This window comes from Papio anubis, chromosome 14 (genome assembly GCF_008728515.1).
Source record: "Papio anubis isolate 15944 chromosome 14, Panubis1.0, whole genome shotgun sequence".
Classification (NCBI taxonomy): domain Eukaryota; kingdom Metazoa; phylum Chordata; class Mammalia; order Primates; family Cercopithecidae; genus Papio; species Papio anubis.
The window spans coordinates 68,979,373-68,999,636 of record NC_044989.1 but is presented as its reverse complement, the minus strand read 5'-3'; the positions used below and the strand labels follow the sequence as shown (position 1 = coordinate 68,999,636).

At 46.3% G+C, this 20,264-nt stretch overlaps 1 protein-coding gene across 2 annotated transcripts; it reads right to left on the bottom strand.

The window, feature by feature from the left end:
- Positions 1-5,081: 5,081 nt before the first annotated feature.
- PROKR1 (prokineticin receptor 1) lies at positions 5,082-19,612 on the bottom strand. 2 transcript variants are annotated; one of them, XM_031655240.1, is made up of 3 exons: positions 19,354-19,612; positions 16,895-17,539; positions 5,082-8,482 (listed from the first exon to the last, which is right to left on the bottom strand). In XM_031655240.1, exons 2-3 carry the CDS (start codon positions 17,404-17,406, stop codon positions 7,786-7,788), a joined length of 1,209 nt encoding a protein of 402 aa, XP_031511100.1. In that variant the 5' UTR covers positions 17,407-17,539; positions 19,354-19,612; the 3' UTR covers positions 5,082-7,785. The 2 variants fall into 2 exon arrangements, with proteins under 2 accessions (XP_031511100.1, XP_021780589.2); XM_021924897.2 differs by lacking the exon at positions 19,354-19,612 and having other exon boundaries at positions 16,895-18,348.
- Between the last annotated feature and the right edge of the window lie 652 nt (positions 19,613-20,264).

Here is a 20,264-nt window from a genome sequence, read left to right as displayed (position 1 = left end):
ACAGGAGAGTGCCTTGAGGTCTTTAAAAACGGAGCCTACCAGCCCTAGGCCTGAGAGCAAAGGGGAGGAACAGCTACCAGGACCGCAAGAGACCAACAGCTATAGCAGATAGCTGCCCAATAGTGGTAGGGGGCTGCCAGCCCTCACGACCTGGAAAGTTGGGACTCAATTGAACAAATCCTCACCTCAATCTGCTTTATCCTCTAATGTCCCATTGGTGTCTGCCATTGACCTAATCCAGAAAGAAACTAGAAGGAAACATTGCTCAATGGTATAGTCCAAAAGTCAGTCTCTAGGTAATACAGCAAGGTAGAGAGGGGATCTAGACAGGCAAGAGTAAAATACTCTACCCAGAAGCCTTCTGATTTTCTCAACAAATGAGTGGGAGAGTATAAAAAGAAGATAAAACTAAGAATAACTCATCTAGAGCAGGTTATCACTGATGGAAGTGAAGGCTCAGTAGTTCTGAGTTGGAAAAATAATCCAAAACCCTGGGCTTCACTCCCGAAGACGGGATATGCAGCACCAGCAAAACTGAATTCCAGAATACAACTTCTAATAAAGTAACACAATGAAGACACAGCCCACCAACCGTGGCTACAAAGAGTTCTCTCACCCCCATCCCCAGCAGTATGAAAAGTGGAGCACCAACTCTCTAACTGAAGCTATAAACAGAGGAAGCAACCAGATAAAGAGGAAGTAGAATAAGGGAAATTCAGTCACCCTGATTTGGTCAACACACTGGGGAACAGAGCTGGTCTGTCCAAGATGAATAAAATAAAAATAATTACAGCAGGAAAGCTATGCATAATTATGACAAAGGAAAAGAAATCAAACAATAAGAGACAAAAAGGAACAGAGAGAAAAATGAACAGCTACCCTGGAAGAAAAAAAATCATGGAAAACAAAAGGAAATAATAAACAAATGAAAATGTTTCAACTCTTAAATACATAAAGAGAATATGGAAAGCATGAACTAAGCAATACATATATCAAATATAATGGAATAAAAAGGGCTATGTCAGAGTTAAAGAGACTCTACATGTCCAACCAAAGGTAAAACTCTGCTCAAAGGAAAACTCACTCCCTTAATTGCTTAAGATACAAGAAAAAACAAAATAAGTCTATCACTCTACTCAAGAATATGTGAAAAGGCCAACAAAATCGACATGAGGCCAGCAGAAGCAAAATAATTCATGTAAGAACAAAAAGCAATAAGTAAGAGGGTAAAGCAATAGTCTTGGTAAGTAAATCTGCAATGCTGCTTTTACAGGATGTTTCTTTGTGCTTCCCAGCAACCAAAATACCCTCTCTTCTTAAGAGCAATCATTGAGGGACATAAGCTGGAATCGTGTCATTCATCTTTGTAACATCTGAGCCTAGGACAAGAAATATCTGTTAAATAATTGTGTGAAAGAGTCCTGGAACGCCAGTTCATTAGGAGAAACCTTCCCTGGCTTCTTGGATGAATCTTTGTCATGAAGATCAGAACTGGGGCCATTGAGATGGCAGAGAGATAGAAAGTCAGTGAACCACAATGCCCACTGAGGCATCTTTACAAGAAAAGTGTCCGGTAAAGATCTATTGATTTAATTCCATTTAAATTTGTGGGCCTCCTCTTTCCTGCCATCTCCATTTCTCCCAATGCTCACTCCAGTGTTTTGGCCTCCCCCAAGGCAGGTGTTCTGAACCAGTTCAGGGGACTGTGAACTTGGATGGGAAAAAAAAATGTATTGCTATTCTCACTAACCTGTAACTGAACTTTACATTTCCTGCCATTATGAAGCAGGCAACAAACCACGCTAGAATTAGCAGTCCCTGAGACTGTCGCCAAGAGATATTTTACATCTCATCGGAGTTTGGAGAGAGGTCTCAAAATATCGTTTACATTCATTGCTACTTCAAAATCATGGTAGTTTTTAGCCTGATGCTAAATATTATTATGTAAGACACTGAAGATTTAATATAAAGAAATGAAATATAAATATTTATATAATTGTACCACAAACAAACTAATTTGAGAATTGCATTTTAATAGAATTGATTTCTTCCGTATTCCTATGTATTTTATTGAATACATTTGAAAGCATTATTTTGAGAAGAAGCTATAAATTTCACTGGATGCCAGAAGCTCCCAAGACGCTTAAAAGTTAAGGACCTTTGCATTGCGGTCAGTTGTTACGGGTCAACGAAACTTCTCAGAGAAGGAAAAATAAAGATGGGAGTGGTGTTATTCTCAGTTTTTGAGAAAATCTGGTTAATTTGGATGTCGATTTATCACTTAATGATTGAACTTAAGGAGAAAGGTGTTTATTTGGTTTACTAGGAAGCCTAAAGGAGGGCTAAAAACATCATATAAAGGCTGCAGCACAGAGTGATTAAAAGGCTGAGCTCTGGAGTTGAACTACTGGGCTTCAAATTTCAGCGCACTTATGTGACCTTGAGCAACTTCTGTGAGTTAAGGCTGTTTCCTCATCTGTAGCATGGGAGTGATACTTGCCCCTGACTCAGAGGACGGTATGAGGACCGACTGAGACAATTCCTGTAACATGCTCAGCTCAGCCCAATGCATGGCAGATTCTCCTTGCTGTTAGTATTAAAGTCAGCCAAATTTGTTTCCAACAACCTTTCCCTTCATATTCTTTTTTTTCCTAATTATGAAATGCCTCCCTCACCCCATCACACAGACCTATTTCATACAGCCAGTTTCTCTCTGCCCTTGGCCCTCCTGCCTCTATCGCATCAAAACCCACTCTCAGATAAGGCTCTGGTATTTCTTTCTTATGTCTCTGTGTTTTCCAGTTTTTGAGCTGCCTCTACCAGGGGCGGCAATTCCATCATTGTGTGAGCAGTCCTCCCCTCCAGGGAAGAGCAATTTCAGCCTCCAAAAGCAGATAAAAGACGTTTTTCAGGCTGGGCTCAATGGCTCATGCCTGTAATCCCAGCACTTTGGGAGGCCAAGGCAGGTGGATCACTTGAGGTCAGGAGTTCAGGACCAGCCTGGACAACATGGTGGAACCCAGTTTCTACTAAAAATACAAAAATTAGTTGGGTGTGGTGGCGGGTGCCTGTAATCCCAGCTACTCAGGAGGCTGAAGCAGGAGGATCACTTGAACCTGGGAGGAGAAGGTTGCAGTGAGCAGGGATCACACCATTGCACGCCAGCCTGGGCAACAAAGTGAGACCTTGTCTCAAAAAAAAAAAAAAAAAGAAGAAGAAAGAAAGAAATGTTTCTCTTGCCAGGTGGAATGCTCATCTTTTGCTTCTCTGCACCTTTTGCTTCTGTCCAGCTCAAGTCTCACCTCCTTCCAAAAGCCTCCCCGCTTCTCTTGTCCTCACCAGCAGGGGCAGGAGGTGGCCCTCAATGTGACTAAACTCTGAGCACACAGGGTCTGGCCACTCCTCTGGACGTTTAGCCAAGTGTGGCTTCTTTTTTTTTTTTTTGAGACAGAGTCTCACTTTGTCATCAGGCTGGAGTGCAGTGGTGAGATCTTGGCTCACTGCAACCTCTGCCTCCTGAGTTCAAGCGATTCTCCTGCCTCAGCCTCCGGAGTAGCTGGGGTTAGAGGTGTGCACCACATGCCCAGCTAATTTTTGTATTTTTAGGAGAGATGGGGTTTCACCATCTTGGCCAGGATGGTCTCGATCCCTTGACCTCGTGATCTGCCCGCTTCGTCCTCCCAAAGTGCTGGGATTACAGACATGAGCCACCACGTCCAGCCAAGTGTGACTTCTTTATTTCTCTCCTCTGATTTCCTGGGGAGGGCAGCTGTTCCCATGAACAGGGGCCTAGTGTCATTCCTTTTAGATTCCCAGGAATGCCCAACTAGGCAAGGTAAAGAAAGGGTATCTATAAACATTTTTTAGCAGTTCTTCCTTAAAATCTCCTGGTCTCCATGCCTGTGCTGTGAGTTCCCAGGGGTAGAATGAGCTAAACTTGGCATGCAAAAGAACTAGGAATGTCTCTGCTAAACTTCTTAAGTAAGGGATCTCCAGAGAAGGCCAGACAGGGGTTGAACAGTCACCTCAAGGGTTCTTGAAAAGGATGCTGCCCTTTCTAAGACTCTGATGCTCCCTGCATCCAGGAATGCTGTGGTAGAAGAGCCCTGGACTCCGCTTCAGGAGCCTTGGGGTCTTGACCCTAGCTCTCATAATGACCAGATGTGTGACCATAAACAAATACCTTCCCCATTCTGGACTTCAGTTTTATCAGCTGTGAAATGAGTGATTTGAATTTGATATTCTCACTTCGACTGTAGGAAAGAGAATTGGACTCATTGTTTGTGGATATAGTCCAAAATATATCATATATTTTTCAAGAATAAGACTCATATTTATAATTTTCTGGTCATCTCACAAATTCTTTGGCATTTCTTTTCATAAGGAGCCTGGAACTTGTTTCACGCTTCAGGGATTGCTGGAGTGATCACCACATTGCCTTGTTCAGTGTCATTCCAATTATTTTTTCAAATTGTACTCAGTAGACGAAATCTCCAAAAGCTTTACTGTAAATCTGCCCTTATACTTTAGTTATGGAAACAGTTTGATTTTATAAAATCACATCTTTATCCTTCTGTATAAGACAATGTACTTATCTGTTTGCATACTGAAAGTATTTAGAGAACAGAATGGACACACATAGAACAAGTGTCATTTTGTGGGGCTTACCGCCAGTTTTTGGAGAAGCCATCAGTCGGGCAGCTAGTTGGATGAAATCTGAACGTGGCATGGTATAACATAGGTTTGTCTCTTGCTCACTTTGCGTGTGTGGATATTAAGCCTGTTCAGGTTTAGCCTTAGCTTATGTAATAGACATAAACAGGTCCTCAGATTTCAAGTCTTGGCACTCAGATACTAAAAAGTATTAATGGTTTTACCAGAGCAGACTTCTAGGAAGCGGATCTATAAATCAGTTAAATCTCTTTAGGATGGAGAGGGGAAGTTTGCAGCATGAGTTAGCACTGATCTCACAAATCATATGATCATGGAAACTACTTAGTGTTCACTTAAAGAACCATGTCACTACAACTAGGAAAAGGATAGGAAAGGAGGTGGAACACACAGGACATGACGCTCCATGATTTTCTATATATACAGGTATTTTCATTTCACTTGATAACAACACAACACTCTCATTCACTATAAAATTACAAGCACACACTAATGTTTGGAAGCATTACAGATAGTTGAGTGAAAAATTGATACATTTTAGGCTGAAAAGCAGAGGGGGATTTGGTTGTCGCATATAAGAACCTCCTGTTTAATACAATTAACTCTTGTTTAGCATTCTTAATGAAAGGGATGGACATAATGCAATAAATTATATCATTTTTAACTTTTTAATCCAAAAGCTAACCTTCCAGATTTTAGAATGCAATATATGATTTTATATAAAAAACAAAAATGGCCTTCCAATGCATATTTGGTTTAGGCTAATATTTTAATTAATTTTATTCTCCAAGAGCATTATGAGTAAATTATGATTAAATTGTAGGGTAAGTCTATTGGGTGATCTAATAGAAGAAATAAATAGATTTTTGTAATGTGTCTTTCAGGGAAATAAAGTAACTATACAAAATAAACTTTGCTGCCCAAAATAAGGAGTTGACTATATTTGGAGGGGAACATGTCACACATGCCACTTAAAAAACCTTGTAGGTGTGCTGCTCTAGAGTTAAATAAGAAAAAGACAAGTCCACGCTGTAGCTCTACACACTCGTGAGAAGAAAACCAGACTGAGAAACAACGATCCCATTGCCCAGATTCATGCTGGCTGCGAACAGGCATGGGAAGATGATCAGCACTTCCAGGATCACAAAGATACTCCGATTCTGGAGTTTCCAAAACCCTAAACTCATCTTCTAACCGGAGACTCGCCACCCTTTCCTTTATGCATCTATGAGCAAATCTCATGACCTTGTTTGCACAGCCATGTTATTAGGCACATAATGCATACAGCACTGTTAAGGAGCGCAAAGGAATAATTTACACAAAGAAAAATAAAAGTGGAGACGCCCAGGTTTCTGGATACACAAGCGAAGGTAAGAGGTTTTTCTTGTCCAGGCGCACTACACACAGTTCCTAGTCCATCCTTTTGACAACTTGTGTGGTTGAAGGCATCTCCCACGTATTGTCTCATTGGCTTCTCATAGCCACTCGGTCAGAAGGTATCACAGGTGTTACCTTTGTCCCCTCGGAGAGGCTTTGCCCAGGGCTACACAGTTGACAGACTCAAGTCTGTCTCTCAGATCTTCCAGCTCCAAAATACCAAACTCCAAAACTCAAAACATCAAACAAAGGAGGCAGGTTAGAAAGTGGGATGAGTCTTCAACAACCTGTGGGGTCACTGAAGCTCACTGTTTGGTCTAACACTACCCGTCTGTATGTCCCCTTCTTTCCTGGGTGCGCAGGGCGGCACAGGCTTCTGGAAGATGCATCTGACCTGCATCCTCTGCCACTGAATCACATGACTTCATTCCCACTGAGGACTAGAAATGTGTGGCTTATCCCTCCTAAGAGGAACCCTATTTTAGAAGCAAAGCAAGTCTTAATCCAAAGGAACAAAGATTAGGATGGATTCAGGGGCCAGTAATAAGGATATCTTGCCCTCAGTTCATATCGATGAGGATACCTTACCATGCTGTCTGGTTAGGAGGGAACTCTTCATCACTCACATTTGAGAGCTGGTGAAAACAGAAAAATGAATGAAGGCCATATCCAGGCGGTACTGTGTCCATTTTCAAATATTCTATGCTTCATAAAAATGGAGGCATGAGAGGGAAGGGAAGGACTTAAGGGAAGTGTAATTGGTCCAAACGAAATAACAGGTGGGAACACTGTCATCTGTATACCTGGAGAGCCTGAGCCCCTGCCGCACCTGAACCGCACTGAGCCCCACATGTTTCCAGTTTTGCCTTCCTGTTTCAACTCTCCTCCACTTGCATCTCCCTCCTCACTGAAGGCAAAAAGTCCATGGAGCCGGGGGACACGCCTACCCTGAATCCAGGCTTCCCCCTCTAGACTTACTCCAGGTACCCAGAACCCCGTAATTCCCTGTCCAAATGGCATCCAGGGTCTATGTGTCTTCTTCCCCAAGCCAGTCCTTCTGATGAAGAGCCTTACCACCTATGTGCAGACCTCTGGGCCTGAGGGTGGCCATAGAGCAGTGTGGGAGGAAGAGTTTGCACAGAACTTGACCATGAATACTGGAATGTCCATGCACATGCATGCAAGGCCCCTCGCCATGAGAGATGAGAAGAGAAGGGCTGCACAAGGAGCTTAGAGTCTCTTTCACATTCTCGTTCCAGTCTTGCAAATGTTAGGCATGAACTCCAGCTGAAGAATATGCCCAGAGAGATGGGCTAGATCGGTGTGTGATGAGTAGGTGGATGGCCCAGAGATACCCTCACACTGCGAACACATGTACTGCAATCCTAGATACCTACTCCAGTTCTTTTGTGGAAACTCCCTTATTTCTATCTACACCACAACATTTTCCTCTGTTTAATTCCAATTTCATTTTGCCAACTAATGTCATCAGCATATATAGGTCTTACCAGTACCTACTGGTGTGCAAATTAGACATTCAACAAATGCCACTATTGCTAGTGTCTGGTCACATGCATTTTAGAAACTCTGAGCTCCTTGAAAACATGGTTCACAGAGTGGTCCATTTACTCTGCCCTCTGCCGCAAACAAAAAGTCCCAGGTTGATGTGCATCCAAGCACACTAGTCAGTGTCCGCAGGACCCTGACTTGTGCTTAAACTTTGCAAAGTCCAGGGGGTTATTTTAGTCTGATGCAGTCCACCTCTTCAGTGGCAGGCATCCCGATTGTCTTGAGGTCCAGGTCTGCACTGGACTTACCGCCATTGTAAGAAGCCTTCCAGTGGAGCAGCATGATCTTTTTGAAGTACTTGACGGTGTTGTTCTTGACTGTCACGAAGCACAGGGTGTTGATCATGCTGTTGCTCATGGCGATGCACTCGACGATGTAGAAGGCAGTGAGGTAGTGCTTCTCCTTCACGAACACGGTGGGGAAGAAGTCGCGCACGATGGTGAAGCCGTAGAAGGGCGCCCAGCACAGCACGTAGGCGGTGAGGATGCACATAAGCACCAAGACCGTCTTCCTGCGGCAGCGCAGCCTCTTGCGGATCTGCTCGGTCTGGAATCCAGGGACCGCCTTGAACCAGAGCTCCCGGGAGATCCTGGCATAGCACAGGGTCATGGTGAACACGGGGCCCACGAACTCAATGCCAAAGATAAAGAGGAAGTAGGACTTGTAGTACAGCTGCTGGTCAACAGGCCAGATCTGGCCGCAGAAGATCTTTTCCTGGCTCCTGACAATGAGGAGCACCGTCTCGGTGGTGAAGTAGGCGGAAGGGATGGCGATCAGGATGGACACCGTCCACACCAAGGCAATCAGGCCAGTGGCTGTTTGGCACTTCATCCGTGGTCTCAGCGGGTGGACAATAGCCAGATACCTAGGGCAAGAACACAAGTGGAGGCAGCCACTGTGAGAAAGAAGTGCTGGATAATTTTTTTTTTTTTTTTTTTTGAAACAGAGTTTTGCTCTGTCACCCAGGCTGGAGTGCAGTGAGTGCAAGTGGTATGATCATAGCTCACTGCAGCCTTGAACTCCTAGGCCCAAGCAATCCTCCCACCTCAGCCTCCCAAGTAGCTGGGACTAGAGGTGCAATGCACCACCCGCGCTAATTTTTTTTCATTATTTTTTGTAGAGGCAGAGCCTCCGTATGCTGCCCAGGCTAGTCTCAAACCCCTGGGCTCAAGCGAATCTGCTATTTCATTTTGCAACAGTCTAAGGAGCAACCAAATGGTATGTGTGGAGGAAACTCCCAGTGGTACGTGGGCTTCCGCAAAAGGCCAACTTGAAGCAAACCCCAGGGTCATCTCTAATTAGCTGTGCAACCTCAGCCAAGTTTTGTTGATGCACTCTGACCCTTAGTTTCCTTATCTGCAAAAGTTTTGTTGGCTGTTAAACATTAAATGTGATAATGTATGCACTGTGCCTGGCACAGTTTTAAACCTAATATGTACTCAAAATGATAACAATTAGTATTAAATATAATAATTCCTCCCATCGGTTTCTAGCCTGGCACTGTTCCCAGCTCCTTCCTGTTCTTGGGCTGTTCATTCTAATTACCTCTCACTTTAGAGCTAAAAGGGCAAGATAATTCAAAGAGTTGGGAGAATCTGCCCTTTCCAATGGAAACAGTGGGCAAAGGTTTTTCTTCATTCCACATTCTAAAAACTGTTGCTTTGCATGCAGAGGAGGAAAACCTTGTGGCCATGTGTCTCATTTTCAGGTGGAAAAATGGAAGGCAGTGAGAGATGAATGACTTTCTCAAGGTCACAGACCACAGGACCCTTCCTTGATAGAAAACATTTAACCCTACCTCACAGAGTTGATGTGAAAATCAATTGAGAATATACACGAATGTATTTTTTTTTAACCGCAAAGCATCAGACAGTGAAAAGACACTGCTTTTGTCCTTTCAAAAAAAAAAAGAAAACCCACATTGCTGTTACCACAGTGGTCCAGAAACAGAGAGAGCCCTTTCTAGGGGGAATGTGAGTCATTGTGCGGCATGAGAGCTGATAGCCTCCTTCCCAGAGAGAATGCACACAGCTTATGCAGAGAGCTCTGGTTTCCTGGAAGACATCCTGTGGCTGGCAGGGGGTGGAAGCTGGGGAAAGAGAGAGATGGGGAGTGAAGTGGGAGGGGATTGATTGGTCAACACTAGAAACAAACACGGTCTCACGTGTCCAGAACTTATCCCAGGTAGAGCCCAGAGCAAATGTGACCAGGGCCTGAAGGAAGGCCAAACCAGCTCTGTTTCCTTTGAAACCAATCCTTATGAAGTCATCTTTCTTGGAATTTTGATTTGAAGAGAGGTTCATTCTTACTTATTTTTTTTTTCCCTGATTGTATTTCTGCTCTTTCTGTCCCTCCCTCACAGCCTGGGCACTCAAGCCTATTAAGCATCCTTTAGAGAGCTGGCAGGAGTAAGCCTCCAGCTCTCTTCTAGCCCCCAGAGGTTAGATGAAGTAGGATGGGTTGCGCCCACTCTGGACACCCGCTGACTGCCATCCCTGGCACTCTAGCCAATCTCCCAAGTGCCAGAAGTAAAAAGGGAAATGTCTGCAGGGTGTTGGCAATGCCATTGTCAATGCACGAGAGTGAGCCCTTCATTAAGACCACAGTGCTCCTGATGTAACCAGAGCCTCAAACTAGCCCTGACTCAAAATGAAAATGGAGAGTTTAGACCTTCTGCTCTCATTGGCTCCATTGCTCTCTGCCTACCCCGCCACATTCTGCTGATTACTCTGACAAAGAAATTTCCTATTTCATATTTATTCCCTATAAGAATTTTCACCACATAATTCCATTCCTTTTCCCGATAGTAGCTACCTAAGCCTTTATGATGCTTCAGACAGAGTGTGTTTTCAATAAACATATGGGAGAGAACACCGACCTAAGACTCAGAAGACCACAAGTCTAATCCCAGGTTTGCCAGAAAGTTGCTCTATGAATCTGAGTCATTTTTCTTATCCCTATAGGTTCACTTCCCTCATCTATAAAATAGGAATATTACCTAGATACTATGAGGCTCCAATGAGACACTGCACATAGCAACAGTAAGCTATTAATATACAAGGAATTACTAACATTTTAAAATGTATTTTTTCCCAGAGCTATTCTGTATACACAGCAATTTTCCTTTACCTGTTATTGGCAAATACTCGATTTGCAAGTCCTCTCCTACTTTCTATTTTATAGGATAAACTCTATACATCAAAACTAATCTTCAGGGTAATCTGTGACTACCTATCAGATAGTTATTTCATTCTGAGTCTCTCTGACATCACCCCAACTCCATCCCCAGGATTAGTGCCATGAGCTGTGTGGGAGGCATTCCTGGTATATTTACAAATAGGCAAATTGCGGAAAACTGTTTCAAGGATTTCCATCAGCATTGGCGATGCTAGGACCAGAACTCCAGACCTCTAGCATTAGTAATGCTATGTTTGCTTATGTTTATAAAGAAGTTTACAATTTACAGCGCATTTTCAAATCCACTTTTTCACTAGATAATTCCAACCCTATTAAATAAGTAAGACAGTGACGATGTCCACTTTATAGATGAGAAAACTGAGGCTTGGGGAAGTTAACCTGCCAAAAAGCCACACAACTAGATATCAACAGAACAATGACTCAGACCCACATCTTTCTGCAAATCCAGTGGCCTCTCTGAATGCTTTTTATCTCCTCCTTTTATCAGCCAAGAGCAAACGATGCCCCCTCCTCTTGCCTTCCTGGCATCCCAGCAGCCCTTCTCCTCTTTCCTCTCCATCACAGTTGGTTTCTAACTATTGGTGTTCCAAAAAGGGGTCTGACATGCGGCAGCCGCTTTTCTCTGCTTATGAGTATGTCCTTGGCTTGCCCTGTGTGTCTGCCACTACAGTGGCTTAGGTCCAGATTCACGTAGAGCTAACAGTTCCCAGAGAACAAGGAATAAAGGCTGCTAGACAAAGAGATGGTCCAGGCAATAATTGTGATAACAATGGGCTGGAAAAGAAGTATTTGGGCTCTGTCTCTCTTCCCAGGACCAAGTCCCGGATCAAGTCATGGTAACAGTGGTCCCAGCAGCTACTAGGCTAGTCATGGGATGGGCAGAGATAACACAACCCAATCGTCAGGCCAGTGGCCCTGACTAATGAGCTCACCAGGAGGCTTCTGTGCTTCCTAAGGTTGGGCAAGATTATTCAGGCCTTAGCTTCATCAAGACAGAAGAAGAGAGCTTCTTCACAGGTACATAGACTGGCCAGTTTCCTCAGCATTCTGGGTAAAAGAGAAATTCCCTAGAGCCCCCACATGCTGTGGGATCTTAGTGTCTACACATTAAAAGGAAACCCAGACCTGTGGCTCGGGCAGAGGTCTCTCATGATGCATTTTTTTTTTAAGACAGGGTATTGCTCTGTCACCCAAGCTGGCTGGAGTGCAGTGGCACAACAGCTCACTGCAGCCTCTATCTCCTGGGCCCAGTGGTTCCTCCTACCCCAGCCTCCTGAGTAGCTGGGACTACAGGCACATGCCACCATGCCTGGTAAATTCACAGACAGTAAAAAGTTATAAAAGAAGTAAGACACAATCACAGCTCTTGAGGGGCTGACCATCTGGAGTTGCAGGTAGGATGGGACCAGGGAGAACTAGCACTTACAAACCCTATTAAATTCACATTAGTCACTGTTAATCTTATTAAATCCACATTAGTTTTTTTTTGTAGAGACAGGATCTCTCTGTGTTGCCCAGGCTGATCTCGAACCCTGAGCTCAAGGGATCTACCTGCCTAGGGTTCCCAAAGTGCTAGGATTACGGGCATGAGCCATCGCAGCTGGCCTCATGATCTTTTTTACTTTCCTGCTTCCCTCAGGTCTGACTCTCCTTGCCCAGTCAGCTGAGACCTCTGAAACAGATCCCATTCTTCTGGATCTCATTGTCCTTCTCTGTTTCTACCCACCACATCCCTCTCTAAGGTACCTCAAACTCACCTCAGGCATTCCCACCTCTAGGCTCTTCCGAACACTGTTTTACTCACTCTCTTGGGAAAACTTGTCTCTCCTCTGTTGATCTTCATTTGTTGAAGGACACTTAGAAGTCCACCTCCTGCATGAAGCCTCCTCTGACTACTCTGGTACATAATGATCTTACTCTTCTCTAAATTTTCCTTCAAATTTATCCTTTACTTATTCTTTAACTGTTTTGTAAGTGCTAGTTCTCCCTGGTCCCATCCTACCTGCAACTCCAGATGGTCAGCCTCTCAAGAGCTGTGATTGTGTCTTACTTCTTTTATAACCTTTTGCTGTCTGTGAATTCTGGGCACCTAATAGGGTTTTTGTGCAATTTCACCCTTATCGAGTGCCTGGCACTGGGTGAATAGACATGTAAAAAGTTGGCTGGACACAGTGGCTCACACCTGTAATCCCAACACTTTGGGAGGTAGGGGTACAAGAATCACTTGAGACTAGTTCAAGACTAGCCTGGGCAGCATAGCAAGATCCCATCTCTAAAAAATTTTTTTTTAAATATAAAAAGCCATGGTGGCAGTTCTTACAAAGATTGCAACATTTTTGGGGGAAACAGGACATAAATGTGTTTAACCATGAGACCGGGAAGCAGTCTGGGGCTAGATAATAAAAGTTTGGAAGAACAGATGAAAGGGTTTGAGCCATACTTTGTAGACAATGGAGTTATTAGAGGTCTTTTAAGCAAGAGAGGGGAGACATGTACAAGACAGAAGATTAATTTGGCTGCAGCCTTGCTTACTTCCCTCGGCCCACATGGGGCCTTCTCTCTGTTCCTCTGTTCATAGAACCCGTCTGGTTTGTTCCTGCCTCTGGGGCTTTGCACTTACAATCCCCCTTGTCTGGGATGCTTGCTCCCTGTCTTCCCAAGACAGGCTGTTTCCCCCTGCATCATTCATAAGCCAGTTCAAAGGCCACTCCTCGGAGACCCTTCTCTTGACTACTCACCTAGAATAGGCCCCACCTAGAGTCACTCTCAACATTTTACCTGTGTGCTTGCTTTTTGTTCAGAGTATTTCTTGCTTCTGAAATTACCTTCCTCTTTTGTTTGCCTGACTGGATCTCTCTCTATCCCTTGGGTATAAGCTCCAGGAAAGCAAGGAGTTTTTTTTGTCTTGTTCACTGTCATATCTCCAGTGCTTGCAATAGCATCTGTCACATCATAGTTACTCTATAAAAATGCATTGTTTAAATGAATGAATGAATGAAAGCTTCAGATGGATTGTCAGGGGAGTAGAGTCGACAGATGGGGAGATCCAAGAAACACTGAAGGCAGGAAGATCAAGAGGAGACTAGGATACCAGCCCTAATGAACAAATGGGTATTGCCAAGACCTGGAAGTTGAATGAATGCTGGTGAAGAAGGGAGAGCAGCCAGGGCAAAGGAGACTTTCTTCTAGGCTAGATGCCTGGGAGAACAATGGAACCAATAATATAAATAAATACAAGCAGGTAGATGATAAATAGTTTTGTTCTAGCATTTTGTAGAAATCTTGTATTTTTTAAAAACCACATAATAAAAACAATAATTTCAACGAAAACAAAGGGGTTAGTGTATCAGAAATGTTCATTAGTTTATCTGCTTTTTTGCTGTAGACGTTCCTATAAGGGTTAATTTAAGAATTAAGAATTATCACATCCACTGTTTATTTATTGCTTACTGTTTTAAATATTGTTCTAAGCAATTAAATATATCATTTCATTTAATCCTTAAAGCAACCCAATACAATAGGCTTTCTTTTTATCCTCATTTTATAGGCGATAAAACGGAGGCAGAGAGAGGCCAAATAACTAACAGAAGACCCAACACACAATACAGCCAGAATTTAAACCCAGGCAGAATAACTGCTAACATGGCTACAGAAGTTTCATTAAACAAAAATAAAGGCATTTTTACAACTAAGTGTATTTGTTATAAACCGAGATAAAAATTAGTTGCTCCCAACTGATCAAATCCTGAACAACACATGAGACCAGAGAAAAATTAATGATTCCTAGACCACAATTAGATGGTAACAACACATACACATAAAAATAATTGAAGAAAAGATCACAAACATCAATAAAAGAATGGGCATTGGAGCAGCCGTTCATCCACCAAGACCACTGGGCAGCCCCGTGAAGGTCCACCGTGCTTTCCTCGAGGTCTGGGTACAAGCTTCCAGTCATAACCCCACTCAACCATAGCAGCCCCCACGGTGCAAAGCATGTTTTCTAATTCATCTTTATTATTGTATCTAATTTCCATTGTGTAAACACACTGCAAGAGAAAAGCTTGCAGTATTTCAGACAAGCTCTGTTTGGTATGAAAGGAGGTTATGAGCTTGAAGAATTTCAGTAGATGGAGACTGACTGGTTGACATCGATATCATTCTTACATGTTCCAAATAACCCAATGCCCCTTAGTGTATCCCGGCTTCCTTTCCCCTTGAAGCTACTTCCTCCTACCATTGTTACTCCGTACAAGTGGTAAAACGGATCTCATCCAGGGAGTAGGGTCCCACTCCACAGGAGGCACCCTGCCCCACTTTTAGTAGCTGAGCACATGTAGTTTCTTGCTAGTATGAAACTTCAGGAAATGACTCTGTATGCTTTGTCCTGTTCATGGGCTAAAAGAGAAGGTGGCGGCTTCTATTTTCAGAAAAGTTCAGAGACAAAGTCCCTGGAGCTCTTCCTTGGCAGCTCTGAAGGGAACCTAGGAGGCAGATACTCTACTTGACTGCTCTCCTCCTGCTCCTTCTGTGGGTTCACCTGGGATCCTTGCCCAGGTAAATGAAAAGCCGCAGGACTCTGTGATTCAGTGGAGGGAATGTGGCCAAGGAGAAGTAGCGTTCTGTAAGGATCTACGGGGACAGACCAAGGGCTATGTACGCTGCTAACTCCCCGATGTCCTTCCCTGGAGAAGGGAGGCAGAGGTTCCACCCCTCGGCGGTTTTACAGACAGAGGCTCCTTGGCAACCCCCTTTTCTCAGGTTATCCTTTTCGGTCATCTCACCCCTGCTCGCCCTGCCTGTGGTCTCAGAAAACAAGCCTTCTTAGCTGTGCTCCTCTCTGGAACAGCGTCCTGACTGTGAGGGCCAGGTCAAACCCCCTCAGATCCCCGAGGCCAGAGAACAGGGAGAGCATGTATGCCTCAGGCTCTCTGGGTTAAGGGACAGAGACAAGCTGTTCAGATCCAAGTACACAGAGGCCTGATTTGATCCTCAGGGTAATTGTCTCTAGACTGTAACCAGGTGCTTTGTAATGACAGTCCAACTGTGGGCAGAGGAGCTAGCAAAGATTGTCCCCCAAGGAACAAAGACCAGCCCGGCCCATTAGCACAAGTTTACACTAAAGGAAGAGACTAAGTTGAAGGAAGACATGCAGGGGCTGCTTTTCCTGATTTTATTTGTGATCACCAGAAACAGTTCTTCTGCACTATCTGTGCAAATGGACTAAAAGGTACAAAGTGATTAATGCAACAACAAAAAGTAAATAAGCACATGTTCTCTTTTTCTTTTCAAAACAAATCCTTCAATCTTTTTTATTTATTTATTTATTTATTTTTTAGAGACAAGGTCTCCCTCTGTCACCCAGGCTGGAGTGCAGTGGCATGAACATAGCTCACTGCAGCCTGGAACTCCTGGGCTCAAGTGATCCTCCTGCCTCAGCCTCCCAACTAGCTAGGACTATAGGCACTCACCATCACACCCAGCTAATTTTTTTATTTTTTCAAAAGATGAGGTCTGGATATGTTACCCATGCTGGTCTCGAACTCCTGGCCTCAAATGCTCCTCCTGCCTCTGACTCCCAAAGTGCTGGGATTATAGGCTTGAACTATTTACCACAGCCAGCCACAAATTCTTGAATCTTATTTAAAAACAGATGATGCTAGAAGGTCATATGTTAGTAGAGGAAGTCTTGATGAGATAGAAACCTCCTTCAAGATTTCCAAGTTGACTCAAGAGGTAACTGCCTGGAGCTTAAAGTGTTCCTCAGTATCTCCTCTTACCTATCTACTCTAGACCTTGAAAAGTATAACATCTAGGAAAACATCCATAGCAGGGGAGACCAAAAGCTTCCCATCACCCAACTCTAGAGGGCTCTGCTGCCTTCTGTCTGAACAAAGCTGGAAAAGGAGAACTCTTCTCACTGTCAGTCAATGGGCAAGCTTTTGAGTCCCCCATGCATCTACACCTAGGGTGAATAGAGACACCTCTCATCAATCTGCAACTGCAGTACAGGAGGGGGCAATTCCAGTGCTCCTTCCTCCCTGACCACCTTTGTTGCCCCCACTGCTGGTGCACTCACCTGTCAATGGCAATGGCCAGTAGGGCATTGGTGGAGACATAGAGAGAGACAGTGCGCAGGTAGTTGACAGAGGTGCACAGGACGTGGCCATGCTCCCAGGAGAGCTGGCGCACCACATAGTAGTCCATCTCAAAGGGGCAGCAGACAATGGCCACCAGGAAATCCGAGATGGCCAGGTTGGCGATGAGCAGGTTGGTGAGATTGCGCAGTTTCTTGTAGCGGACCAGGGCAGCGATAAAGACGAAGTTGCCAATGCCACAGACCAGCATGATGCCCACCAGGGCCATCCCAATGACAATCTTGGCAGCAAAGAACGTCCGGGAATTGGTCACATCCTCATCTTCATCCAAAGGCATATCATAGTCACCATAGCTGAAGTTGAATGGGAAGGAAGCGGCATGGGCTCCATGAGGGTTGAGCGCAGAAAGGAAGCTGGTGGAGGTGTTGGTGGCATTGTCATCCATGAACCCCATGGTGGTCTCCATCTGGCCAGGTGGTGCTGTGAGCAACATTGCTCAGAATTCCCCGGGGCAATGTCTGCAAGGCTGATATCACCCCTCTCTGCTATCAGCCAGCTCTCCATTAATGAGTCAGAATGTCTCTGCCAGCATCTTTAGGGTATGGTGTCTGAGCTCCATTCTAAACCTTTGAAAGACATACAAACAGTTGGCTACATGTTGGAGTAAAGCTGGCCAAATTTAAAACCACCCTGTAACCTAGGCAGACCTATTAGCTACCTGCCCAGAGTGAATATAGGGTGATGGAATAGAAATAAAGGAACCAATGGGAGAAAATGAAGGAAAACCACATGCATTGAACATAGGGAAGGGTGGATTGCTATAGAGACAATCAAGCACTGGCTCAGTTGATTTCTATTCCACTGAAGACTCAGAAATGTTGCACCTTTTCTCAAGGACAAAAGTTGGGAGTGTGGGGAGGCTGAAGAGTAAGAAATTACTTTAAATGCTCTTTAAGAGGGAGGGCTTTCAGACAAGCCTGTCTGCTCTCCTTGCTCTTCTGGCAAAACATGGCTCTAAAATCACGAGCCATAGAACAGCCACCTTCCTCTCTCTTTGCTGGACTTCGTGTTCCCACATCAGAACCTGCTGTGACCCTAGAAACTGGAAACAGCATTTATGAAGGTCTGTCCCCAGGCAGAAGCTATAGGGTAAAGTCATAACCAAGTGATGAGAATGGGGACTCTAGAGCAAAATTTTTCCTTGGCTGGTTGAGTGTCCAGAGGTAAATAGCTTAAACACTCAGAGGTTCAACATCTGCCAGGCAGGAGATCAATAATGTCTGCACAGCCTGGAGCTCCCTGGAGGAGAGCATTACACCCTAGAACTGCAAGGAGTTACTACTGAGCTCTCAGGCCTCCTCCGTCAGCTGCAAGGAAGGGGAGGGAAATCCTGATACAGGGACTCCACCACACCACATAATGGGGCAGGGGTGAGGGGTCTGGGGGAGTGTCAGCTGCCCTGGTGGGGACAGGGAGGCAGCCAGAGTCCCCCTATCCCCTGCCCTCTCCCTGCAGTCCGTCCCAAACCCTGAAGACATCAGACCAGCGAGTGAGACATAGAAGGAGAGCTGAGGTCTGGAGAGCACCCTAAAACAAATGTCAGGAGAACAGAGGGAAGAATGCAAGCCTGAGTTTCCTGGGAAAGGGAGATGAGAAAGATGCCCAGGACCCGACCTCCCCACCCCCAGGAAAGCCTGCTCTCCATATTCCTCCAAGCCAAAACATCTGGAGCCTGTCTTCTTGGGGCCAGGGTTAAAGTCCCTCTGTGCCCCAGCGAGGCTCAGCCCCACTGCTGCCTCTCCTTGCCTCTCTTTCCCAACTCCTTCCCCTGATTTTTTCCTTCCTCTGAGCTCTCAATTCTGTTTGGCTTAGCCCTTGCCCTCTGCCCCTGTCAGGGAGGAGAAGCAGAACTCAGCCGAAAGGAAGGAGGTGGGCAGGCTTGGAGCCCAGGCGGGACAGGCCCCACTCCTTGCAGGCCCCGTGGCTCACAGGGGCATGCCACTCCTGGAGGGGTACCCCTACAAGCATGCTACCTGAAGGCTCAAAGTAGTGTTTAAAAGCAAAGAATATAGAAACTTCGGGGGTGGAGAGGAGGGCGTCACGAGATTAAGGATGAATGTCCAGCCGTCTTTTCTCCTTTATTCTCACCGTTCAGAGAGGAACCCCAGTCCTACCCCCACCTGGTGACCTCTCGATCTCTGGGAGCCTCTCTCACAACCCCCTGCTGACAAGTCCCCCGCCTGCTCCCAACTTTCCCCCTGGAGCCTGGGCGGCTTCCCCTAAGGGCAGAGGAGGGGGAGCCTGGCTCTCCTGAAGAAATGCACAGGAATGAATCCCTTGCAAAGCCCCCTCTCCACTCAGAAGCCCCCGCACCCCACGGCCGCAGCCGGTGGAGCGCGGGGTCCCTGGAGCATCCTCCCCGGGAGGGCGGGCTCTGTACCTGCGGCATCGCGGAGCCCAGCGGGCAAGGTCCGGGTTTCTTATTCCGGGGCCGTAACAGGAGACGCTTCTCCCAGAAGCCGGCAGGCGGAGGGCAGGTCCCCGCTCCCTTCCTCCTCTGCTCGGGGCTCTCCCGGCTCTGGCTGGGGAGTTACGCTCGCGCCGCCGCTGCAGATCCCCCGGCCCGGCCCGCCCCGGACTCCCTGTCCCCGCCTCCGGTGGCCGTGGGGCGCCGAGGTGCGGGCTCCAGGCGAGGCGTGTCGGGGGTCGCCCGGGCCAGCGGGGCTGCGGAGGCCGGGATGGCCCTGGACGGGAGTGTCCGGAGCGCCCAGGCTGCCGCTCGCGACGAGGACGCGCGGGAGGGAGCCGGGCCAGGCGGGCGGCGCGTTGCCGGGCTCAGGCTTCGAAACGGCCGCCCGGGGCGGGAACGGGGCCGCTGGGGCTCCGGGCAGGGTTCTGCGTCAACCCCGAGCCGGGGGCACCCATGCGGGGCGGCTGTGCCCGCCTCGGGGCACCGGGCTCCTCGGCGGCTCACCTTGGCAGCCCAGCGCCGTCTGAGTGGGCGGATACGGCCCCACTCAGCCGCGAGCTTGCAAAGGACCGAGGAGCCTCCCCCGCTGTCCACACACCTCCTCAGGGGACACGCAGGGGCCGACCCCCACCTGGTCCCCTGGGCCAGCCTGACTGGACACCAAGGCAATCTTCCTTGCCAGCTGCCCTACCTCTCCGTAAAAGAGGCTCAGAGAAGTGCTTTCTAGAGAGCAAACAGGGGGCGGGGTAGCACACTGGAGAGAGGAAGGACCCCCGCCCAGGGATGTCTGCTCAGAAGACTGGGACGGACAGCGCTGACTTACAGAGCACAGTTTACCTTTACAAGCCCATAGATTCCTCAAAAAATGAGGCATACAGTCC